The 27,159-nt window shown below is 41.4% G+C and overlaps 1 protein-coding gene across 9 annotated transcripts in view; it reads right to left on the bottom strand.

Moving 5' to 3' along the window:
* The window catches only part of ETV6 (ETS variant transcription factor 6), a 231,006-nt gene that overhangs the window by 112,740 nt on the left and 91,107 nt on the right, over window positions 1-27,159 (bottom strand). For 6 of the 9 annotated variants that reach the window (XM_061582481.1, XM_061582478.1, XM_061582485.1 and 3 more), the window contains one exon: window positions 12,512-12,644. In XM_061582481.1, coding sequence (XP_061438465.1) covers window positions 12,512-12,644 — 133 coding nt within the window. The remainder of the gene's footprint in view (window positions 1-12,511; window positions 12,645-27,159) is intronic. The other 3 variants (XM_061582479.1, XM_061582486.1, XM_061582484.1) reach the window with 1 other exon arrangement.

Here is a 27,159-nt window from a genome sequence, read left to right as displayed (position 1 = left end):
GTGGCTTCACAGAAAGCTTAGGGATGACCTGAAAACAGAAAACAGGAGGTGGAAGGAAGGCCAGACAACAAAGGAACAGTACAGACAGGTCGCACAGAATTGTCAGAAAAGCTAACGCTGAGAATGAGCCGAGGTTAGCGAGAGATACCAAAAGCAACAAAAAAAGCTTTCTTCAGGTACATCTGCAATAAAAGACAGAGACAATAAATGGTGGTACAACTACTGAATGAGGATGGCAAAATGATAACAGATGACAAAGAAAAGGCAGAAGTGCTCAATTCCTTCTTTGGCTCAGTTTTCTCCCAAAAGAGGGTCTATGACCCTCTGTGTAAACATGAAGTTGAAGGCACAGGATTGAAGCTTGAGACTGGTAGACAAATGGTCAAGAACTACCTAATCACTTTGAACGAGTTCTAATCTCCAGACCATGATGAACTGCATCCTAGAGTATTGAAGGAACTGGTTGAAGAACTCTCTAAACCACTGTCTATTATCTTTGCAAAATTGTGGAGAATGGGTGAAGTGCCGGATGACTGAAGGAGGGCTAATGTTGTCCCTATCTTCAAAAAGGGCAAAAAGGAGGAACCGGGGAACTACAGACCAACCAGGCCTGACATCGATCCCTAGGAAAATCCTGGAGCAGACTATACAGCGGTCAGTCTGTAAGGACCTTGAAAACAATACAGTGATTACCAGAAGCCAACATGGATTTATGAAGAACAAATTCTGCCAGACTAATCTTATCTCATTTTTTGATCGGGTAACCTCCCTGGTAGACTGCACAAATGCTCTGGACATAATATATCTCAACTTCAGCAAAGCTTTTGACAAAGCACCCCATGATATTCTGATTAGCAAACTAGCTAAATGTGGGCTGGTTGGAACAACAGCTGGATCCAGAAATGACCTCAAGAGTGCTTATCAATAGTTCCTTCTCAAACTAGAGAGAGGTAACGAGCAGGGTACTGCAGGGCTCGGTCCTGGGCCCAGTGCTCTTCAACATTTTTATTAACGACTTGGATGAGGTGGTGTAGGGAATGCTTATCAAGTCTGCAGATGATACAAAATTGGGATAGCTAATACCTTGGAAGACAGAAAGAAAATTCAAAGGGATCTTGATAGGCTGGAGCATTGGGCTGAAAACAGAATGACATTTAACAGGGATAAGGGCAAAGTTCTACACCTAGGAAAAAGAAACCAAATACACAGTTATAAGACGGGGGATACTTGGCTCAGCAATACTACACACAAGAAGCATCTTGAGATTGTTGTTGATCACAAGCTGAATATGAGCTAACATTTGTAAAAAAGGCAAATGTTATTTTAGGCTGCATTACCAGAAGGACAGTTTCCAAATTGCTTGAAGTATTGGTTCCCCTCTATTCAGCACTGGTTAGGCTTCATCTTGAGTATTGCATCCAGTTCTGGACACCTCACTTTAAGAAGGATGCAGACAAACTAGAACGGGTTCAGAGGAGGACAACTAGGATGATCAGGGGACTGCAAACAAAGCCCTATGAGGAGAGACGGAAAGAACTGTGCATGTTTAGCCTTGAGAAGAGAAGACTGAGGGGAGATACGATAGTACTCTTCAAGTACTTGAATGGTTGTCACACAGAGAAGGGTCAGGATCTCTTCTCAATAGTTCCAGAGTGCAGGACAAAGAATAATGGGCTCATTACAGGAAGCCAGATTTCAAGGGAACATCAAGTGAACGAAAATGGAATAAATTACCTAGGGAGGTGGTGGGCTCTCCAACACTGGAGGAATTCAAAAGGCAGCTGGACAGGCACATGTCAGGTATGCTTTAAGTTGTATTCCTGCATTGAGCAGTGGGGGTTGGACTTGATGACCTTACCGGTCCCTTCCAATTCTATGCCTGTGATGGCCCGTTTACATTTATGCCCTAAAATGGCTTCTAGTGCTTCATTCTTGCACATTACATAGAGGGTTTTCCCATGTAATCCTAAAACATGCTTTAGCTTTCCCATGTAATCCTAACTGTTTGAGCTAGAAGGGTCCACCATGAATCTTGGGTTTCCCCCTTCCTTCCACATGGTCAGGAGAAGGACTTCACTAGCATTTAGTTTAGCTTTTCCTGAATTTTGGCTTGTCTTGTCATAAGAACCAGAGATTATTGTTTAAAACAAATTCTGGCTAGTCTTAAAACGAACTGGTTTCAAACTATCAGTTATGAGGCACTCAGCCACCTACATTTGTTATTACAGGAGATGCTAACTATTACTATTATATTACTTCTACCAATAATATTGAGAAAGTATCTTAAGAAGAAAAGTGAAATGGGAATTGAATGACAAAGCTGGACAATCCAGCTACAACATTTGGAAAAGCTGTACATTTTTGGAATAAATTTAATTTTGAAAAAAAATTGCTCTGCAAGGATTAAAAAGAATACATACATTAATGTTCTTTTGACATTATGGATAACCCATGGGAAATAAGTGCCTCTTCCTTCTGTTTCCCATCATGATTGCCCCAACAAAATGGTTACTGAGGGATACATGAATACCTTTTCAAAAGTCATCCTATTTATTTTACAAATGGAGGCTTAGGGAATCTAACTAACAATTCACACTAGCATTCTGTATCAGGAGTGAGGAACCTGTGGAGCTCCAGATGTTGTTGGACTCTGACTCCCATCAGCCGCAGCCAGCATAGCCAAAGGTCCGGGATGATGGGAGTTACAGTCCAGCAACATCTGGAGGACCACAGGTTTCCCCATCTCTGCTCTGTTTGAAGACCTTAGTGGTTATTTTATTCTCTAGTACTTTTGTTCTGTTTTGCTTTGAAAATTCTCCTCGGGACAAGGTAGCTCTTACACTGTAAACTTGGTAAGGAGAGGTTGGTTTAAATATCATTCCACGGCTCTGCTAGCTGGAGATGACGGAAATGGTCTTTAAAGCTCAGCATCAAAGCATTTGCTTCATAAGCTGGAAAACCTCATGTCTTGTGCCAGCAGCAACCTCTCCCTATAATTAATTAATACAGTATTAATTGTGCATGTTCTGCGGGAGAGCATAGGGGCATGGTGGAAAAGGCCTCTGCACAGGTACACAAAATGCTCTGGAGGAGGGAAAACAAGACAAAAATAAGTTTGCTCAAAATGATTTGTGGGTAGCAAAACTTGTCAAGAACTCCACACAAAGACAGTAAAATTATAGCTTTCTTAATTTACCAGAACTCTACTTCAGGCAGGATGTAAAAAGAAAGTGGACATGGGGAGAAGAAAAATAACAAGGATAGCTACGCTGGAACCTGCACTCCAAATGAATAAACAAAAATAATATTCCAGCACCATCAGACATCAGATTTCACATTACTCACTTTATCCAACTTAGCAGAATAAAAACAGAGTAAATAGCACCACAGTGAGAACTGTGGTAGAAACCAAACCTGTTTCTGATTCTCTATTTAGGCAATCTTAAGTAAATAAATCTCTCTTCATTTTTAACACACACACACACACACACACACACACACACACACACACGAGTTATTTATAGCTGGCTTTACTGGAGCTGCTTCCTTATCAGGAAGCATGTAGCTGGGAACTGATGTCTGCCTTCCTTGGACATTCTTTCCAGAGACACAGAAACCCAAAAAGGAAAAAAAAACCTTCAAAAACACAGTGCTGTTTTTGTTGCTGTAGACTTTAAGAAAAGAAGGGGGGAAGGAGGCAGAGTTTTATATCAGGGTGTAGTTCTCTGAAAGGAGCATGCATAATGACTAAGAACTCAGAGAAAACATCGTCTTTTTTTAAAAAAAATAAGATTGATCCAGCTCTTTCATTTTGAAATGAAATAGGACCTAAAATGTCTCACTTTGGCTGGATTACTCCAATGAGTAATTGCACACTAGATTTTCAGGGTTTTAAGAACATTTCATGTAAAGTCAAATCTTCAGCTTAGCAGTGTATACTTTTTTCCTTTTTCCTTGCTACAATACCTACACACACACACACACACACACACACAGAGGGGGGGGAGGGAGAGAGAGAAAGAGAGAGAGAGAGAGAGAGGGAGAGAGGGAGAGGTATTCATACCTCTCGGGATACAATCAGTGTTCCAGAAGGATTTCAATCCAGGAATTAGTATATAATGTAGAAAAATAATTCAAATGATAACCCAGTGGCAATCCAGAGAAGAAAGGGGTTCCTAACAAAAATATATATTAAAAAGGCCCTCTAGCACATAAGTCTAGCAAAGCTGAAACAATACAGTGTACACTCCAGAAAAAGCCTGAAACAGCACCCAGTTTTAAGGAGTGTAAGGAAACTTTTGGAACATCCTCTGACTGTGGTTTGCCAGCTGCAAAGACGTCATCTCCCCAGTAGAACTGTAAAGCTGCTTCTTCCACTTCTCAGGGAGAAACTAGATATGATGCAGGGCAGACAGACACATTTTTAATTCCTATATTTGCCTTGCTCATGAATAAAAATGGGGCTGGGGGAGCAGGGTGGGAGTCCAATTCCTTTACATCAAAAGGGTTACGGGGATGAAGGGAGCTGAACTCTTCCCTCTTCCTCAACGTAGCCCTGTCTAGGCCAGCCTTTCCCAACTAATGTGCCTCCAGATGTTGTTGGACCACAACTCCCATCTTTCCTGACCATTGGCAATGCTGGCTGAGGCTGATGGGAGTTGTGGTCCAACAACATCTGGAGGCACACTGGCTGATCTAGACATTCACTTCTCATGCAAGTACCACTGTCTGAGAGGAAGAGCAGGGCTGCACTCACTAATCACTAGGGATGTGCTAGAATTCAGCCCAATTTGGATTTGGTACCAAATTTTCCATTAATTCACCTATTTCCTATTGTTGTGGATTGGGTTTTTATGTACTGATTTTCTGCAGCTGTTTCCCAAAACAGTTTTTTAAAAGAAAATTCACCTTCAAAATATCAAGATGAAGAACAATAATTTTATCAATATTTCCTTCAAAACTATCACTATTTCCCAGCTGGGGCTGGGAGAAAAATGCCTGAAGCAGCAGAGCTTGAGGAGGCAATGGTGGGGAGGGTTCTCCTTGACTCACCCACACACCCCATTTGGCATTTACTTTTTACACTTAAAGGGCAGACAAAGGAACAAACATAGCTGCCTCTGCCTCTAGGCTGGTCTTCAGGAGTGCAGCCTCAAAAGACCACAGTGTAGCTTATTCACTCATAGCGGTTACCTTGTGGAGAAGGGTAAAGTCGGACGGCACTACTGGGCCTGCTCTCCCTAAACACTGCACACACTGCTGGGAACTCCCCCTCAACAGCCACACATTGCAGCATGCAAGCAGTAAACTTCAGCAAGAAGTAAATCTGCTCCCAGTGTCAACTGAAAGTAGTTCTCTGAGTTTGGTCAGCTTGTCAGTCCATTTCAGATCCATGGCTTCCTCATCACCCATATATGGGAAAACTGAAGCACACTGCATTGGATGGGAATGGCAACACTTTACTTCTAACCACTTTTCACTTCCCCAGAATGGTTTGGCTGCTTCTTAGTTTAAGTGTGACTAAGGCAGGGCAGCAAGTGCAACTAGTAGCTGGCTGCGTAATGCAACAGAACAGCATCTGCTCTGAGGAACTTCTGAGATCGGATGACTGAATAATGTAACTGGGGAAGACTGGCTACTTTATTGCCCAGCTGTTGTTGTAAAGCACTGGAGCTCCTCAACTAAAGTTTGCAGCAAGACAACCAATGTCATTATTTTGGGCCACAAAAACTGCACTCCATCAAAACTAGGCAGAGAGAGTTCTGGGTTCTCAAAATGTCTTTGCATGGGCCTCTCATCATCGTTGGTGGTTCTGCTCTTACCTTCAGGGCTATGTCCAGAGAGTAGCACTGGATGAGTGTTCCTTGGCCCCCTGGCACTTGTGCTATGGGATTCCAAAGGATATTATTATTTTCTCCCCAGTGCTATTTAACATTTTATGAAGCTGTTGGAGTGGTCATTAGGAGCTTTGGAACAAGGTGTCAGAAATATGCTGATGACACACAGCTTTATTTCTCTATAACATCTGAATCAGGAAAGGCTGTGATTGCTTTGGGTAGGTGGTTCCCATGTCTGGGAGACGGGCAAGTTACCTGGTCTGGATGGAGTCATGCTCCCTCTGAAGGAGCAGGCCTGTAGGTCAGGGATACTCTTGGATTCAACTTTGTCACTAGAGGCCCAGATATTCCCTGTAGCTAGGAGTGCCTTTCATCAGCTTTGTCTGGTTTGTCAGCTGTGGCCATTCCTGGACATGGATAGCTTGACCTTTGTAGACCATGTGTTGGTAGCCTCCAGGCTGGATTACTGCAATGTGCTCTATGTGGGGCTGCCCTTGGCCCTAGTTTGGAAGCTTCAGCTGGTGCAAAATGCGGCAGCCAGACTGCTGATGGGGCACATGGCTGACAACATGTGACACCACTCTTAAAACATCTGCACTAGCTGCCTGTCCACTACGATGCCAGGTTCGAGGTATTAATTTACAAAGACCTGAACAACTTCGGTCCAGGGTATCTTAGCAACTGCCTGAATCCTTATATCCCAGTTTGATCACTGAAATGATCTGCAGGAGCGGCTTTGGTCATCCCCTGAGCTAACGAGGCTCGTTTAACAGCAACATGAAATCGAGTCTTCAGTGTCATCAGCCCAGTTCTCTGAAATGCTCTGCCAACAGAAATTCAGCAGGCACCTTCTGTTTTAACTTTTAAATGGCTGCTGAAAACCTTTCTGTTCTGCCAGGCTTATGCAGGCAATTAAGAAGTTGTTTGTTTGTTTGTTTTTGCAATAGTTGACCTCTGTTTTTATTGTATTTTTCATGGATTTTACTGCACGGGCTTTTTTTTAAACATGTAAACTGCTTTGATGTTTTTAAATAAAATAGCAGTATACAAATATATTTATAAATCAATAAATCCTTCTCTCTCCTCTTTGGAACCACCCATAATGAATGAGCAAGGGCGGGCCAACATAAACTCTCCTTGCTCACTGGTCGCCTGCCTCTGGGCAGCTGCAATTGAGTTCAGAAGGCCAAATTATCACTACTACTCAGAAGACGAGCGCAGGTAAGCAAGCAAATGGACGCAGTGGCAGCTGCTTGGGCAGGGAGGCACCTGAACAAGCCACAATATTGTTATTATTTGCCAGCCCTTCACCAATAGGTCCCAGGACGGATGACAAAATCTAAAATACAGTATTAAAAAGAATTAAAACACATTTCAATCACAAGAATAGGGTGGGTTCTGAGAACATACATCTCAGGAGCTGAAAGCCAGGTGAGTTTTTAGCACTGACCAAAAACTATATAGGAAAGGTGCCAGATGCATCTCTGCACGGAGGGAATTCCACAACATAGGGACTACGACAGAAAAAGGTATCTCCTGGGCCACCATCCCCCGAACTTTGGAGGGTGGCAGAACTACCAAGATGATCTTAACACCCAAGAGGCTCTGTAGGTAAGGTGACAGTCTCTGAAATATTTGGGACCTAAGTCATTTAGTGCTTTAAACACTAACATAAGCACCTTGAATTGGTTCCAGAAACAAACTGGCAACCAATGTGACTGTTTTTGAACAGGGGTTATCTGAGTTCTAAAAGGAACCCCAGCCAGTGCTATGGCTGTTGCATTTTGGACCAGTTGATGTTTCCGAGTTGTCTTCAAGGGCAGCGCCACGTACAGCACATTGTAATAATCCAATCTGGAAGTTACTAGAGCATAGAGTACTGTTGCCAAGTCATCTCTGTCCAAAAGGGGCCATAGTTGGCAAACCAACCAACCAGAGCTGGAAATAGGCATTCCTAGACACGGAGGCCACCTGAGCCTCCAGTGACAATGCTGGATTGAGGAGCATCCACAAGCAATGAACCTGCTTCTTCCAGGGGAGTGCAACCCCACCCAGAACAAGCTGTCTTCCCATCTTCTCGATTCAGAACTTAGAACACATGATACTTCTGCCTCAACTTCAGTTTGTTGGCCCACATTCAGTCCATCACTGCCTCCAGACACCTGTCTAGCATCTTAACTGCCTCTCCTGATTCAGATGGCACAGAGAGGGAAAGTTGAGTGTCATTCTGCATATGGTGACACTTTACTCCAAAACTCCTAATGACCACTCCCAGCAGCTTCATATAGATGTTAAATAGCATGAGGAACAAAATGGAATATTGCAGGACACCACAGGAAAGCTCCCATGGTGTTGAACAGAAGCCTCCCATAACGACTTTCTGGAAACGTCCCTAGAGGTAGTAGCAGAACCACTGAAGTCCAGTGCCCTCAACCCCCCACCTTCCTGAGCTGCTCCAAAAGAATTACCATGGTCAATGATATCAAAAGCCACTGAGAGGTCAAGAATGAGCAGGGTTGCACTTCCCCATCTCTCTCTTAACAAATGTCATTCACCGGAGTGACTAAGGCAGTTGCAGTGCCATGACCAGGCCTAAAGCCAGACTGAAATGGATCCAGGTATTCAGTCTCCTCCAGGTATACCTAAAGTTGGACCGCCACTACCTTCTCAAGCACCTTGCTCAAAAACGGGATATTTGCCACTTGGCAACAGTTATTTAACACTTCTAGGTCCAAGGAAGATTTCTTAAGCAGGGGACGCACCACTGCCTCTTTCAAGGTGGATGGCAGTTCCCCCTCCTCCAGTGAAGCATTGAACACTCCCTGGACCCACCCAGTCAACCCCTAATGGCTAGCTCTAAGAAGCCAAGATGGGCAAGGGTCAAGGGGTAGGCTAATTTCTTTATATTGTTTTAAAATTGTCTATTGATGGCCCTGTACTGCCGCTTTTTAAAATGGTTATTGTTGACTGCATTGTATTTTATTATGTATTGTATTATTATGTATTGTTGAATTTAATGTTGTACGTCGCCTAGAGTGGTTTCGGCCAGATAGGCGACACAAAAATTAAATTTATTATTATTATTATAAGGGGGCAGGTGGCTAACCACACTTCTTCAAGCAGCTTGTTCACATCCTCAGGCCACTACAATTGAAATTGATCCAGTACAGATGGAACAGACACTGCTCTGGATGCCTCTCCTGGACTTCCTCCAACCATGGCATCCAACTTGGTCCAAACCTGAGTGATTTTGTCCCCAGACTGCCTCCCAATGGAGCTGCAAGGTATACCAAGAGGCTCTGACCCACCATATCTGGGTGGGTGGGCAGGTAGCAGAGGCAGTAACCCATCCAAGGAGCCCCAAATATCCCAGTGAGCCCAAACTTCATTGCTGGCTGGTGGTTACTGCTCCTCAGCAGTGGCTGTCCCAATGGTGTCAACTTTAAGGTCTGATCCTAAACACTGATGAATCCTATCCTACTCCAACATTTTATACTAGGTTCCCATGCTTTCAGGCCCCACTGCAGGGAGTATGATCCCTGGCTATGACCTCTCTGACCACTACCCCATCTCCACAAATAGGTTCAAAAATGTCTTGTTATAGCCCTGCAGGGGCTATATCTATACATGAAATCCTCGGTTGCTTCACACTTAGCTAGGTACTCCCACCAGAGAACACTACGGTAAGTGCAAACCATGAAGGGGAAATGTGTATTTTAAGTGCTCAAGGACGTAAATCTGGTGGCTACAACTCCTTAGATTATGTATTTATCCAGAAACTATAGAAATAAATTATAAATAAATGACTATATGCAGAGTCATGCAATACTCTAATAAGAACAAAACACAATGGGACTCTCAAATAAGCACCCACAATGACTCGCCTATCTGTCAGTACCAGTATAAGCCATTTTTGCCATAGTTACAGCCTGGAAGAGCAGGGAACCAACAGTATTCTAGAAATTACCTGCCTAGTGATCTGAAAGTACCTGTTGCTCACAATAGGTGACTGGTTATTTACAAGTTGGTACTGGCTGTCACACAGAACCCTAATCCTTTCCCAACTAGTGGGCCACCAGATGTTGTTGGACCACAACTCCCATCAGCCTCAGCCAGCATTGCCAATGGTCAGGAAAGATGGGAATTGTGGTCCAACAACATCTGGTGGCCCACTAGTTGGGAAACGCTGACCTAAGTAATATTATGCATACATACCTACATACACAGGTAAGTAATTGATGCTCGGTACAACTGGGAACAAAAGAAAGAAAAATGCCAATGTTGCATTACAACATATACTGCTAAGGCTCTGGGAACAGACAGCAAAATAGGATTCTATTCCATCCTGCTCCCCCACCTGCTTGTTAAAAATAAATGGTAAGACCATCTTGTACAACACCACAAAGAAACAAATTTTGGCAGTGTTTTTCCCCTTGGGCCAGTTGGGAGGAGAAGAGCCAGTTTCAGGGCATCGTTAGAGATAATGAGCTTTGGTGGTGGTGGTTTTTTTAAAGTTAAATTAGGACATTGAAGGGGGACAACAGGAAGTCAAGAAATCCAAATAACCCAGCAAATTAAATCACTGTACTAAGGAGGCTCATTAATAGTTAGTTTCTTAAGGGCAAGCTTTCCCTGCTGCAATTCCCCTCCAATACATGTGGTGCTCTCCAGATACTGATGGACTTCAACTCCCATCAGTCCCAGGCAGCAGGGCTAATGTTCAGCGGTGATAGGAGTTGTAAACCACTCAGAGAGCTTTGGATATGGGGCAGTATACAAGCGCAATAAATGAATGAATAAATAAATAAATAGTCCATAACGCAAGGAGAGTACCAGGTTGGGGAAGGCTGCTACCTATACTGATTTTAACAAACATAATTGTTCCTACTGAACATCTGAATCAGTGCCTGGAGGATGTACTGGGCTGGATGAAGGTGAACAAGCTGAAACTTAATCCAGACAAGTCTGAGATTCTGTGGGTGGGGAAACTGATTGCTCGGGATAGAGGCATTCAACGACTGATAGATGTGATTGAGTTCTCCCTGACAGACCAAGTCCACAGCTTGGCTGTGCTCTTGGATTTAGTGCTAAAAGGGAAGTCCAGTGGCAGCAATGGCCACAGACACTTTTAATTCTGCTTTGGCTGGTATGCCAGCTGGAATCCCTGTCTAGGAAGTACAGACCTTGCCACAGTCAGCAATGCACTAGTGACTTCCAGGTTGGAAGTCTGGAATGTGCTCTACATGTTGCTGCTTTTGAAGATAGTTCCTCTGCCAAGCTACAGATTGGGCCAGGCAAAAAATATTGCATCAATATTGTGTCAGTTACACTAGTTGCCAATGTGTTTCTGGACCCAATTAAAAATGCTGGTGATTATCTATAAAGCCCCAAATGGCTTGGGATGATGTTACCTTAAGGACTGCCTGCACCTGTATTAACCTGCTCATACCTTAAGACAGACTTTCCCAACCAGTGTGCCTCCAGATGTTGTTGGACCGCAACTCCCATCAGCCTCAGCTAGGATTGCCAATGGTCAGGAAGATGGGAGTTGTAGTCCAACAACATCTGGAGGCACACAGGTTGGGAAAGGCTGCCTTAAGATCTATTTTGGAGGCCCTGTTGAGATGCCCACCTGTAAAAACAATTAGGTTGGTAGGCACATGGAACAGGGCCTTTACAGTGGTGCCCCCCTCCTTTTGAATGCTATTCCAAGAGAGATCATACAAGCCTTGTCACTTTAATTTTAAATGGGCCTTAAAGATTTTATCATCATGGCCTTTGAAGCCTAACCTAAGATAATGGATAATGTTAGAAGAGTCTGGTATGCTGCCTTACATACTTTTTAGTGGAACTGGATGTTTTAATTGTTTTAAATGGTTTTATTGTTGAATTTTATGGATATGAATTTGTACTGTATATGGTTGTAAACTGCTTTGGTACACAATTTTGCTCCAAAAAGCAGTCTAAAAACCTATTAAATAATTAAACAAAATAATATGAAACACTGTCAAACAGTTCGACAAGAACTTTATTGGATGCAAGATAAGAAATGACGGGCAGTGTACTACATAGTGCTTTCATGTTCATGCACATAATTAACTGCATGTGCACCAGAGTCAAGACCCAGACACACACACACAATGCTAGAAACTCACACTAATCATTTAAGGCATCTCCTAAAAAGCAAAATAGGGTTAAAAAGGAAAAACGGTTTACCAAGTGCTAGGAAAATCGGGGCCATTTACAGTATGTGCGCTCTACCTATACAGAATAATCTCCAGAGCAGATTGCTAGCAACTGGGACCATTTGGTGGATGATGGGGAAGAAAATACATCTGAAAGTACCATGTGACCATTTCAGAAAATGCTGAGTCCCACCAGTAAAATAAATCTATTGGAGCTACAAAACCCAACCTGCCAGTAAGAGAATCTTAATGAGATTTATTCAGATGAGCATCATTCAAGGACTAAAGGGGATTTCTTTGGGTGGAAGAGTGGGATATACATTTAATTAACTACCCTTAAGAGATTACAAAAAACCAACAACAAGCATCCATGGCATTTGTGAGGAAAGTCCAACAGCAAAACAGAAAGGAGTCACCCATGAGGTAGTACCCATCCTAATTTCTCTTCCTGTGCCTGTCTTCTTACAATACCATTATTGGAACACTCACGCAGGTGTGCTGGGAGCCTGATGGCATCTTCCTCCATCCTGATTGCTCGAGGCACTGGGACATGTAATGGCGATGATGAGGAAGTGTAAGTTGGTACTGGGCTCACTGGAGGGGTATATGAAATCCTTTCCTGCTGTGATAGATGGGAAAGAACAAAAAGGATAATATGAACTTTGAGGGAAAAGGTGAGAAGCTAAAACAAGACGTGTTTGAAGAAAATAATTCCAATTGTAGTCAAAAAATTTTAACTCTACTTACAAAATAACACATAACTCTGTCACAACGTGCCTCCACAGTTCAAGCAAACCAAAAATCAATAGCACAGAAAGTTATAAACCTAGTCAACTAAAGTTAGATTGGTTAACTAAATTGTAAATATTATAGACAGTTACTTGAGCAGACATGCATAAGATCACACTTTAGTTCATCAATCAGTGGGGATCAACTTTAATTTGAAGCTGCAGAAAGGGAGGTATGAGGTCGCTTAATTTCTGAGGTTATTTGTTTCCTGTGTTCTACTGGGAACTGAAAATATGAAACATTGTTAGAAGAATGTTAGTTGAATACAGCCATTATTGCTGCTGCTACTACTATTCCACTAATAGACATAATTTGTAATTTGATTGATAACAAAGAAAACAGTTGCCAGAGTTATTCTTGTTCTTGCCTTGTGGACATGTATATACAAGTATTTAAAGTAACACTTGCTCAATAATTTGCTTTTAATAATGTTATTTGTTATCTAATTTTAAGAATTGTTATTTAATTTTGAGAATTGTATTATTTTATTGAAGTATTATGTTCTATTGATGTATTGTTATGTTCATTTTCTTTTGTAAGCCGCCTTGAGGGCCTTTTGGCCATAAGGCAGGGTATACATTTAATAAATAAATAAATAAATAAATAAATAAATAAAATAAGAAGGGATATCTTTAATGGGGAGTTCTCAAACACAGTGATGATGAAGGTGATAACGGTGATGATGATATACTCTACATTCATATAGGCTGCTTCACATCCATTATCTCTGTAATTCTTACAATAATCTTTTAGGTAAGACAGCATTATCATACTCATATCACAGATAACCACTTTGGGAAGAAAGAATAAGTTGCCCAAGCGAGTTCTCAGCTGAGATGAGATCTTAACTGGGGATAATCCAGCTCACGTTCCTAGCTATTATGCTATAGCAGCTATTACGCTTCTTTCAGTTTCCATAAGGGCACATATTTTGATGTTTTGGAAATATGCAAATCTGTTCACACAATATTGTTTTTTTAAATGCATACTTTTCTTCCACTGTGGAACCCAAGGCGGCATGTGCCTGCAGACTATATCTCAGTATATTGCACCTGCATGCAGTCTGCAATATCTTTCCCCTCAGCTTTCTCTTCATGATCATAGGGGACACTTCTAAGAATTCTCTGTCAATGGGCAGGCCTGTCACTTGGGAGTTGGGCAGCTCTCACATAGCCAGACACCTAAAGCCCACTAAATCTGATGAGTGTGAGAAGAAGGGATATACAATTTCTTTTCCTAGCCCCAATTCCTACTCCTCATCACCCTCCCATCTGCTATGAAGGGCACAGCTTCTGGCAGGCCTCTATCTGTCCTGCCCAGAGTCCAAGAGATGAGATGAGACTGGACTTAATTCTTGTTTTACTAGAGTAACAGTTACATCAAAAGCAGTGCGCCTCATAGACTTAACTATGCTGACTCACTACTATCTTTAACTAGACTACCTAAGCATGCTCTGCAGCGTGTGGAGTAAGTTGACTCAGCACCCCAATCAGGGGGGCGCTGCCTTAAATAGGAAACGTCTTCACCCATAATCTCTGACTCCTTCGAAGTTCCACCTTCTGCCTGACCCACTTCTCGTGGCGTCTTGTGCGGGTGAGAGGGAGCGAGCCTCCACTTGCTCATCTGACAGTGCAGGCTTGCTAAATGCCAGCTCAACTTCAGGGGGAGGGGAACCCACTGGCAGGAAGTGTTTGAAGTGCCAGGTGGGGAGTCCTGGGGGGGGTGGAGTTGGCACACACGCGAGGTCATTCCCCAACGACTCTGTTGGGGCACTTGTAGGTGGGGCAAGCTCTGTGTCGACAGGAGGACTGTCCATGGGAACTGGCGGGCTGTCGACTTCACCCCCTCCCTCAATGCCCTCGAAAACCTCATCCACCTCTGGCTCCTCTCCCTGATCTATCTGGGAAAACCAGGGCTCAACCAACTCCTCTCCCTGCTCCTCCTGGCGGAATTTCCCTCCCTGCTTCTCCTGCGGGAGTTGGGGCTCAACACTATCACAGTATCTGGAATAAGGAACAATTTCCCACCTTCCAAATGTACTCCAGATTGTAGTAGGGATGGGATCCATTGGCCAGAGCTGCTCTGAATGCATTCCATCAACCTAACAGTCAGTGTTGATTTGAATTCATTCTTTGTCTGCTATCCATTGCTTTTACCAATCAGATTTTTTCCTCCAAAAATATCAATATCAATATTTATATTTTGAAAGGAACTGTCAATATTTTGACAGGAATTATCAATATTTTGAAAGAAACTATTGACATGTTGAAAGGAAAGCAGCCTTGCATCCTCTTCTGCTATTATAGGGCATTACAGGCTTAACTTGGCTTCATCCCTCCTTGGAGCTTGGATTATGTGAGTGGAAGCAGGGTGGTCAAGAGGGAGAGTCATACTGCTGTGGTGTGAGTAAAATCAATAACAGAACAATATATTTGAGATAATATTTGACAGGGGGAAATCTGGTGTTGGGAGAAACCCATTGATGTTTGGAGGAAATAGTATTGCACTGCAAAGATGGAGAATACGCGGACCACTGAAAAATCCGGTGCTAAATCCAAATTAAGTGGAATTCTCTTTCATCCCTAGATTGTAGCCTATTTCCTCAGTCTCATAGTGCTTAGCAGGAGACAATAAGACCCAAGTTAGCACTTTCCTACATAATCTTGATCTGGTTTTGTTACTTGGTTACTTGAGCGATGGAATGTTTGGAAGTGTTTTTAGATAAATACAATCATGTTTTCACACAGAGTTTATTTTACTGTTTCCTATAAAAACTACAGCATTATTCTAACTTAAGGAGTTATACCTGAATAGTTTTAAATGTGCAGCAAAACCAATACATAAAAGCAGCTGCATGTTTTCTTAATGCATAACTATACTTAGCCAACAAAAAGTACCAACGTCAGTCAACATCCCGAGAATTTTAGAATTTTCAAACAACACAAAATCCAGCTATCAAAGTTCTAGATGCTGTATGTGTAAAGAGGTTGCACATCCCTCCTCTGTGGCCTGATTCAGAAAAGGTTGCTTGCAGGAGCCACATATATTTCTATTAGCCATTTGTGACCCGAGATGGGGAAAAAGGGAGCCAACTTTTGTAAGGATTCTCTTCGGGTTGCTCACCCATAGATAATTTATTCATTACCAGTGATCAGACATGGTTGTTTGCAAGCCTCCATAGAAAGGAGCATATTAAAAAGCATTGAATGGATTGCACACATTGTGCTAATCACCCCCCTTTTTTAAAACTTTGAGCTATGTGGGGAGTAGGGTGGCATGAAGAGACTTTTCTTTCTTGAATGCTAGTCTCCACAGTCTGAGCATGGATGGTAATTACAAAATAAAAACAATACCCTCTATTATGCATAGACAAGGGGCAGGAGAAAAAACAGATCGTTGCCAGATATTCCTCTGCTAAATTTGCTATTTTCCCCCCACAGTTAGACTAGCAAAATCTTGATGCTGAACTTCTCTACTAACACTTAAAACACACACACAGTCAAAAACAAAATATGGATTCATTTTATACGTTTTGAGAGATGCTTGCATACATACACTGGATCAGACAAACAGAAACACACAAGCTAATGAGAAAGAAAAAGGGATGCACAAATTATTCTCATAATGCTGGTGGGGGAGCTAAGACTGAGAATATTGTGAGCCATGCAGGGAGGGGGCGGATAGATGAGGGTGAAACAGAGGATGGGGACTTGGACTGGGAACCTGGGGAGGGGGCAGACAATGGGATGGACTCACAGGGCGCTCCAGCCCGTCTTTGATAGCTCAGCCCCCTCAGCTCCTGACCCCCCTGTAGAAGTGCCACCTGGCACATCTGACACTCTCCAATTGGACACGCCGCCACCATCGCCAGAGATTCAACCTTGCATGTCAGATGTTTCCCAGCCAAGCGCTGCCCAGTTTCCCATGCCCAAACTGACAGCTACCAGCCCCTCTCTGTCAGAAGAGGAAGCTGAGATCAAACCACCTTCGTCCCATGCTTGGAGGTGCTTGAGGCAGAAAGTTCAACAGACTGAGCTGAGGCAGAGTCTTTGTTTGTGCGCGTGATCCAACCCTACTTAAGGGGACTCAGGGGAAACCCAGTTGCTGAGTCAACATCTTAAGAGTTGCGAAGTCATGCTTAGTTAGAACTAGAGCAGAGTTGAGTTCCCAGAAAGAGTAGTTAGGTTAATGAGACAAACTGCTTTCAATGTATTTATTACTTTAATAAAAAGAGAAGTCACAGCCGAGTCCTAGTCGGAATCCCTTGACATCAGGCAGGACAGAGAAGTTTAAAGGCCACCTCATGAAGAGACAAAATTTGAACTGGGAACTTTCTGGTCCAGAACTGAGTTGGTGCTCCTATGAACTTTTACTTGGAAGTAGAGATGTGAAGGCCCCACAAAACCCCCAGAAAATTTCAGGGGAAAAACTGGAATGTTTTGGAGTCTTTTTCTGAATGTGATCAAAAAGGACAAATCCCACTCCATCCTACTAAAAGATGACCACCACTATAGGCTTGGGTGTCATCATACCCTATGAACCCAATTAAGAACCAAATGCCTGGATGAACAGGAATGTCTTTGCTTGGCACCTAAAAGTTGATAATTAGGGCGCCAGGCACAGCTCTCTCAGGAGAGCATTCCACAATCAAACAGCCACCACTGAAAAGGCCTGTTCTTGTGTCGCCACTCTCCACCTCCCTTGGACGGGCACACAGTGAAGAGTCTCAGATGACAAGGTCAGATGATCCTATTAGGTACAGATAGATTCATGTGGGAAGAGGGGGTCCCTAAGTTACTGGGGTCCTGAGCCGCATAAGGCTTTATAGGTCAAAACCAGCATTTTGAATTGAGTCAAGAAATTAATCGGCAGCCAATGCAGTCAGGCCAGCATTGGTGTTAGCTAAGGTAGCTAGGCACATTATAGTGAGCAACTTAAAATCTCTTCCTGATTCCCAGTGCAGCTGTGACCTACATTTCTGTAACATCTGAGCATTCATAAAACTTTGTGTCCCAAACTTAGAGGAGTAGGGTTTCCAGGTCAGAAGCATCCCAAACCCTGAGATTTCAGGGGTAGGCCCTAGTGATGTCATGGATGCCAACCCTAGTGATGTCATTAAGGATGATACATTAAGCATCAACCACAGTTGCTTGGAGCATACCACTCAAACAAAAAAAATATCTGATTGGAAATTAAAATAGAAATCTTAGCTAAATGAGGGAGTTCCCAGGTCCAGCTAAAGTGACAGGATCATTTCTTCTCACCTACTTAGGGAGCCTGGAACATTTAATCTAGCCTATTTGCTTCTGGGAAGAAGGGTTTAAGTGCCCTCAGGCCAGGCCAGTCACCAGAAGGCCATTGTGGGAAGAACGGAGCCTAGTGTTATGGAGATGCCCTGAAGGCTTCAATTCTAAGCACACTTATTAAGAGCCTAAGCCCCACAGAACTCAGCAGGACTTACTTCTGAGTAGATGTGGCTTGACTAGGGATCCTCTGCAAAGATACTGATATCAAAGCAGGATTGGCAACTCCCTGCCTAGGATACCCTGCCTGCCTTTTAACATGGCTGCTTCAAACTTCTTTGCAGACATGACCCTTCACTTCAGAAAGAGGTTTGAGAAATGACTTCCAGGAAGGGTGACTTCGCTTGTGCCTGCTTTTGAGACGGGCTCCCGCCTCAAAAGAAGCTTATTCAGATATAAATCAGTCAGAACATTTTTTTTTGACTGATGAAGTTTCTCCCGGGCAGGGAGAAACGTAGAGATCAACCTCAAAAGCCTGTTTTTGTTGGGAGGACTGGATTTCATTAATTTATGAGAAAAGGTCCAGCCAGCAATGCCGGACGGACTTCCGAACAAGCTCTATCTGATTAATGCGATACGTTTATCTTTTCTTCAAAGAGAAAACGGACTAACAGGCAAGCACCCTTCTTTCTATTATTTTTTTTACTTGGTTTAAATTGTTGCAGCAAAAAGAGATTTGTCAAATGAATCAGCTTTAAAGAACTTCTGGGTGAGCTATAACTCTTCTCTGTTATTCACGAAATTAACAGCTTATCTCTGTTTCTATTGCAAAAAGCTGTCCTGGAAGTGCATTCTAAAGATATAAACAGAAGAGGGATTTCTATTCCGAGGAACATTATATTGTCTGGGACTATTCTCTTTTTGGTCTATTTTATTTTGACGAATCTGCTTCTTCACGACGCCACTAACTGTTTTGATGCTGGGAACTAAATTTGTTTTGTGTTCTTCAACATAGAGAGATAAGGCAGGCTGCTCTGTTTATACTGTGATGTCATCAAGCCTGGAATATTAACCTAATTGTTGCTGAAATAAGAAGTGGTTCTTCTTTATTTTTGTTTTGCTTTGTTTTCGTGGTTTTAAAAATGGCAATCAAGAAAGTGGCTGAGAATCTGGAAGTAATTATGTTTCAGAAAATAATGGATGAGATTGAGATAACGAAACAAACCCTGCGACAGGGCAGTAAGGAGCTGAAAATTGAACTGAGCAAAATGACGCAGGAGCTTAAAGAAATAGGGGATCCTGTGAGAGAGGAGAATGAGATCAGAGATGAGAAAAGAAAAAATAAAGGGAAGATACAAGCCCTGGAGATTGGAACAAATGTGGAATTGGAAAAAGATCTGGAGTTTATGGATATTAGAAATAAAATCTACTGTTTGGAATTTAACGTTATCTCTGAAGAAATTAATGAAGATATTAGAGATAAAGTTATCAATGGCTTGGATAATCTTCTGGACTGGAATGACGTGGTGGAGCATGATATAGAGAAAATCTATGGAATTAACTGCAGCCATGTGACAATGGAAAAACTCTCAAGAGATGAGCCAGTGCATTTTGTAAAAAAGAAGAACACAGATATAACTTTACAACAATATTTCTTTTCTTTTTTTTCAATAATTTTTATTCAAATTTTCATAAAACATACAAGACGAAATCATAAAACATTCAAAGACAAAAAACAAAATCAAAAATAGTTAAACAAAAAAAAAAAATAAAAATAAAAATAAAAATAAAAAATAAAGAGTAAAATATTGACTTCCCATTTGTCAAAGATCAGATCAGTTATAAGTCTATAATATATAACAATCCTGTCTCTTAAGTCATATTATAAAATCACTTTCCTCCAATAGTTATCTTACTTAATCATCAAATCTCATAAACATTACTTTATTCTTTCCACAAAAAGTCAGAGAGGTTTCAATTCTTTAAGAAATATATCTATCAATTTTTTTTTTCCAGATAAGCATATCGATTAATCCATCTCATTACTAATTATGATAATCTTATTGTCATAACCATAGTCAAAATAAACATTTCAATTAATCCATCACATCAGAATCTGTTAGGTTCAGTAATTTCAGTAGCCATTGTTCTATTATCCCTATTAGTTCCATTTTCCATCTTCCATCTTCAGTAGTCTTGTTAAGTCCAGTAATTTCAGTATCCAATCTTCCATTATCAGTATTCCATAATAATCTTGCTGTCAAAGCCATAGTCATATAGTAAGAGTCTGATGGGAATTACCTCTATCCCAAATATTTTCTTGCCATCCATTCTGAATAGGTTGCTGAAATACTGCTGTAAAATCATATCTCTGTTCTTTTTTTCAAAATACACTGGGTCATCTCTTGAAAGTTTTTCCATTGTCACATGGCTGCAGTTAATTCCATAGATTTTCTCTATATTGGGCTCCATCACGTCATTCCAGTCCAGAAGATTATCCATGCCATTGATAACTTTATCTCTAGAATCTTCATTAATTTCTTCAGAGATAACATTGAGTTCCAAACAATAGATTTTATTTCTAAAGTCCATAGACTCCAAATCTTTTTCCTGTTCCACGTTTGTTCCAATCTCCGGGGTCTCCTCTCTCACAGGGACCCCTGTTCCAGTCTCCAGGGTCTCCTCTCTCACAGGGACCCCTGTTCCAGTCTCCAGGGTCTCCTCTCTCACAAGGACCCCTATGTCTTTAATCTCCTGTGTCTCCAAACAATAGATTTTATTTCTAAAGTCCATAGACTCCAAATCTTTTTCCTGTTCCACGTTTGTTCCAATCTCCGGGGTCTCCTCTCTCACAGGGACCCCTTCCAGGGTCACCTCTCTCACAGGGACCCCTATATCTTTAATCTCCTGCGTCATTTTACTCAATTCAATTTTCAACTCCTTACAACCCTGTCGCAGGTTTTGTTTCGTTATCTCAATCTCATCCATTATTTTCTGAAACATAGTTATTTCCAGATTCTCAGCCACTTTCTTAATTGCCATTTTAAAAGAAAAATATAGGAAAACCACTTCTTATTTCAGCAACAATTGGGTTAATACTCCAAACTTGGTGACATCACAGTATAAACAGAGCAGACAGCCTTATCTCTCCATAGTTAAGTAAACAAAATGCAGTTCCCAGGATCGAAACAATTAATGGCAGTCGTCAGAAAACAGATTCGTCAAAATAAAATAGACCAAAAAGAGAGTAGTCTCAGACAATATAATATTCTTCAAAATAAAAATCTGGAATAGAAATCCCTCTTCTGTGTATATCTTTAGAATGCAAATCCAGGACAGCTTTTTGCAACAAAAACAGAGATAAGCTATTAATTAGTGCGTAGCAGAGAGAAGTTATGGCTCCCCAGTGAGATGTCAAAAACCGATCAATCTGGCAAATCTCTTTTAAACAGCAACAATTTAAGTCAAGTAAAAGAAAAATATAGAAAGAAGGGTGCTTGCCTGTTAGTGCGTTCTCTCTTAGAAGATAAGATGAACGTTCGCTTTATCAGATAGAGCTTGCTGTTGAAAATCCGTCCCACCTTCGTCGGCTGGACCTCGTCCCATAAATTAATGAGATCTGGTCGTCCCAACAAAAATAGGCTTTGAGGTTAATCTCTTCGTTTCTCCCTACCCGGGAGAAATTTAATCAGTCAAAAAAAAAAGAAAAAACTGACTGATATATCTGAATAAGCTTCTTTTGAGGCAGGAGCCCGTCTCAAAAGCAGGCACAGGCTAAGTCACCCTTCCCGGAAGTCCACTTTACAACAATATTTCAGCAACTTATTCAGAATTGATGGCAAGAAAATATTTGGGATAGAGGAAATTCCCATCAGACTCTTATTATATGTCTATGGCTATGATAGCAAGATTATTATGGAATACTGATAATGGAAGATTGGACACTGAAATTACTGGACTTAACAGGACTATTGAAGATGGAAGATGGAATTAATAGGGATAATGGAATAATGGCTATTGAAATTATTGGACCTAACAGATTTTGATGAGATGGATTAATCGATATGTTTATTTGGACTATGGTTATGACAATAAGATTATTATTATTATTAACGAGATGGATTAATCGACATGTTTATTTGGAGAAAAATTGATAGATATATTTCTTAAAGAATTGAAACCTCTCTTTGACTTTTTGTGGAAAGAATAAAGTAATGTTTATGAGATTTGATGATTAATTAAGATAACTACTGGAGGAAAGTGATTTTATAATATAATTTAAGAGACAGGATTGTTATATATTGTAGACCTACAACTGATTTGATCTGCGACAAATGCGAAGTCAACATTTTATTTTTTTGTTTAATCATTTTTGTTTTGTTTTGTTTTTTGTCTTTGAATGTTTTATGATTTTGTTTTGTATGTTTTATGAAAATTTGAATAAAAATTATTGTAAAAAAAAAAAGAAAGAGGTTTGAGAAATGAGTAAGAGTTAAAAAGATTCTCTCTCCTTTCCTGCCTACCGTGTGGGCTGCTATAAACTCACTTTGACAGCCAACCCAATTCCAGTGAGTAATAACAGACAAAGAGAAAACACACATGATTTGGTCTACCTTCACAGGCAGTAGCTTAGGAACAGCAGGATTTAAAGCCACACTTCCCAGTAAGTGAATTCTCTTTTACCACTACTGAGTAAGAAACAAAACATCATGCAAACAACAAGGTGCATTATCAGTGGATTTAAGGGGGCTGAGCTCAGCACATGGAATCACAAGAAGTCAGGATTCCTAACCAAAAACCAAAACTAAAAAAAACCCGGCAGCCAATCAGCCAAGGTTGCAGAAATCCCCATGCAGCACAGCCTGACCCAGAGGCTGCAGTTAGTGCAGAACACTGTGGCACAATTGCTGACATGAGTGAGACCATATGACCTTCCTCCAAGGGAAGCTGGGTGGCGGCCCCAAAATTATGGAATGATCTACCTGACGAGGTGCGCCTAATGCCAACGCGGTTATCTTTTTGGTGCCAGGTCAAGACTTTCCTCTTCTCCCAGGCATTTTAGCATGTGTTCTTAAATGGCTTTTTTAAAATGTGTTTTTAAATTTGTATATTTGTTTTTAATGTTTTTAATTGTTGTAAACTGCCCAGAGAGCTTCGGCTATGGGGCGGTATACAAATGCAATAAAATAAATAGATAAAAAATAGTAATCATAAAATAAAATATAAATAAGCAACTAACTAAATCAATAACAACATTAAAAGGTGATATATCAACTCCAAGAATCATAGCAATGCAAAACTCTCCACTTAACTATAGTTTCCCATTTTGTCCAAACTGGGACTCTGTGGTTACCAGCTTTGGAAAAAGGCAGGATCTTCAATCACCTCAAGACCCTGAATCTTCCAAAGCTGATAATCAGAGTGTCCTATTTTGGAGAAAATGAGAAACTATAGTTGACTAGAGACTTCCACATTTCACTGACGTGCACTGAAAAGGGAGGAGAGAAGGGGTTGTATGGAAAAGACTCAAGCATTTTGCAGTTTATTAAGCCAAAATATGATCATCTGGATGCAGTGACCAAAAGCACACTAAAATAAAAATGTCTTCATTTTCTGAGACAAAAAAACTCAAAAGTGGGAATCAGATGTGTCTCAACTGGAAAAGTATTCCAGAGTCATGGCAGCATCATAGAAAGGGCCCTGTCTCCTCACAGTCACTCAGTAAATAGCCTGATGTGGCCAAATGCTTCCAGAAATGATTAAATGAGAAGTGCTGTGTGTCTGAACTATTCCACAGATTCTGAACTGCTCCACAAAACTCTTCCAAGTAGCTGCACAGAGCAGCTTTAACTCCTCACACATTAAGGATGACTTGGGTCGTAATGTTTGAATACACAGGCCAAGAGAGGTATACTGCACCAGCCATGTAACCATGCATTTAAGCTTTCTGCATTAACTCTTAACAGGAGGGTAAAGGAAGAACCAAATCAAATATAGGCAAATGCAAACAGCAAGAACAATACACAGCCTACCTAACCAATGCCACCCTCAGGTTCTACTATGATCTTTCAGATTCACTGGGGACACCATATATTCACCCAAATCAGAACCATACAAACATGCAGAGATAGTTATTCTTGTGACTATCTCTTCCCCCAAAGAATCTCCAAAGTCTGAGCCTATATATCTTCCAGAAGTGATGCACAGCATTTTATTCAAATTGGAGACATAAGAAAGGAATATGGCAGCAAAATCAGCACCCAGTTACGTGCCCCAAGCCCTTGGGAAGCAGTGGTTTATATTTTCAATTAAGTAAGTTACTAAAATCTGGCACAAATCCACTACACATTGCTTTTTTAAGTGCAAGGCAAAACTAAGAGAACTAAAATTAGTTACTGCAGATCTTAAAGCTCCACAGAGCCAGACACCTCCACTAGCCAGCTGCCACTTCTTCTAAGAGGATATACAAGTCTGAGAGCCCAGCTTTCACTCAGACATAGCAATTGGATAGTTGCCTCCTACTGACAATAGCAGCCTGTGCTTGTGCCAGTCAGCAACCATATAGCTGCACAGCATTAGCTGTCTCCACTGCTGCCTGCCTCCCATAACATAGAGGTATGAGCAGGAATTCCCCTACCCTCTTCTGAAAGCACAATGATATCCAGCAGCTTACTGAAGGTAAGCAAGTCTGGGGGTGGCCAGTGCCTGGATGGGAGGCTGTCAGGGAAACCAATGACACAGAGAGGCAGGGCAGCAGGGCATGCCAACAAACGAAGAAACCAATGCTAAGGTAGCAATCCTATACTTGCGTACATGGGAATAAGTCACATGAAACTCAATACAATTTACTTCTGAACAGACATGCATAGGACTGACTGTGAGCTCTCAACCAAATACTTACAGGCAGGCCCCGCTTTACGGCGCATCGCCTTTCGGCGTTCTGCTAATGCAGCGACTTTCAATTAAGGAAAGTCCCCACCTTAAGGCGCTTGTTCTGCTTTTATGGCGGTTTTTGCTCGTCACATGCCATTTTTGCGTCTTTTTGTGCAACGCGCACCATTATCGTCAATGGGTTCCGCTTTTCGGCGGTTTCCGCTTTTTGGTGGCAGTCCGGAATGGAACTTGCCGTATAAGCGGGGCCCGCCTATATTTCTAAAGTTAACAGGAAAAGAGAGACAATATCCACATGACAAGAATCAGTGGCTCAGCAGCTCTAAAAGTATTTTAACACTCACTATTTTTTATTTATATTAAACATTTGTAGCCCATCTTTTGACTAGAAATCTCCAGGGTGGCTAAGACAACATAAAAAACATATATTGAAAAATTAAATGTTTAACATCCTGTAAATACAAATTAACAGCCATTGACAGAAGCAGCATAAACCAGAAAAGGAGTTAACCAGGATAACCAAAAGCCTTCCATTAAGTCTTCCATTGCTCTGGTATCAGAAGAAAGAAAAAGAAGAGGTGACTTTTCTTAAGGAAGTCCACAGCTCAGAAGACCACGTATAATAATCACATTCTTCTCCTGTATTAATACACATGCAAAGTCAGATGAACAATAGTGACAGTTTGGTTTAACTGGAATGAATATAAATATGATAAGATTGTGTTGGAATGGTCATCTAGATTAACCCCTGCTGATGCAAGAAATTAACTACCACAGCATCCCTGATAGGTGTCCATGAAGCCTCTACTTAAAAACCTCTAACAAAGAAGAGTCCATCACCTTGCAATACAATCTGTTCCACTGCCAAACAGCTTGTACTATGCTGAACATCTTCCTAACATTTAGTCTAAACCCTCTTTCTTGTAACTTGAACCCATTGTTTTGGGGGTCTGATGATGATTTATACTGAGTCAGGCCCAATACACTCTACTACTCCAACTGGCATGACTCTTCAAGATCTCTGGCAGATCCAAAGCCTGCTACCCAAGAGCCTTTCGCCTGGAGATGCCACAGACGGAATCTGAAATGTTCTACATAAAAGGACATGGTGTCCTGCAGAGGTATGGCCCCTCTATTTACCATGTGGCAACTCTACCATAGAGCGCATGCAACTGCTTGCTTACCTAGTGATCTGGATGGCTATAGAAACCATCCAGATGACATACCTGCATCTTACATGCTTTAAAATGTTAACACTTTCCTTAGCACTTACCACGATGGTAGAGATGACCAAGCTGCTCCAGGATAAAGAGATCAGCATCCTCAACTAGTTTGGTTACCTCTATGGGCTCATGCAATGAAATTAGCCTGGGGCAGGACACCTTAGAATTCTCTGAGCACACTTTGTATTGTCCTACCAGTCTTAGGATTCGCCCCACAGCTAGACAGGAGAGGAGAGGCATCTGCCTTACCCAGTGGTTCTATATGAACTGTGGTAAATTTACCACTTGGTAAACTATCATCTGCATTAACATCTGATGTCAATATATCACTTCCATACATTTTCCTACAAGTGGACATTTCCTGTTTACCTCAGATAAATGGCACAGTTGATGAGAGCGTACTACCTTGACCACCAAAATTGAGACATTACAGGCTGCAAATTGTTTACTGGAGTACATTTATGAGACAACAAGGCCCAGTACACAGAGATGTTTAATCTGCTGTAAATTGCTTTGCTTGTTCCAGTCACATTGATCCCATAGAACTTTATCTCCCTTTAGTTCAATGAACAAGGGGGGAATGTTTGATTTTTTAAACCCAGGCCCAGATTATCCATTAAGGGCCTACACTGTAGCCTTGACTTCCTATAAACTGATTATCCTGATTCTAGTGTCTAGCTACCAGTCATATTACTTACAGTTCTATGTCTACGGAAGAGGCCAAAAATGTTACTTTTTTTCTGGGAAGATTCCAAAGAGGCAAGTCAAACACATTTCACTGACCAGTCACTGTTGGTTGTTTGCCAAATGCATATTGGATTGTGAGAACAGTGCAAAAGTCATATGAAACCAGGTCTAAAGGAAAGTAAGACACTAAAAAAGTAGAGGTTTTAAAACTGTGTTCTAGGGGTTTCCTCATTTGAAAATATCAGTAATGATAGACAAGTTTAAATGAAAGCCAGCTCACCCACACCACTAGTAATCTTTTTCT

The sequence above is a fragment of the Rhineura floridana genome, chromosome 8, assembly GCF_030035675.1.
Source record: "Rhineura floridana isolate rRhiFlo1 chromosome 8, rRhiFlo1.hap2, whole genome shotgun sequence".
Classification (NCBI taxonomy): domain Eukaryota; kingdom Metazoa; phylum Chordata; class Lepidosauria; order Squamata; family Rhineuridae; genus Rhineura; species Rhineura floridana.
Note: the sequence above shows the minus strand (reverse complement) of the source record. Positions and strands in the feature narration are given on the sequence as shown.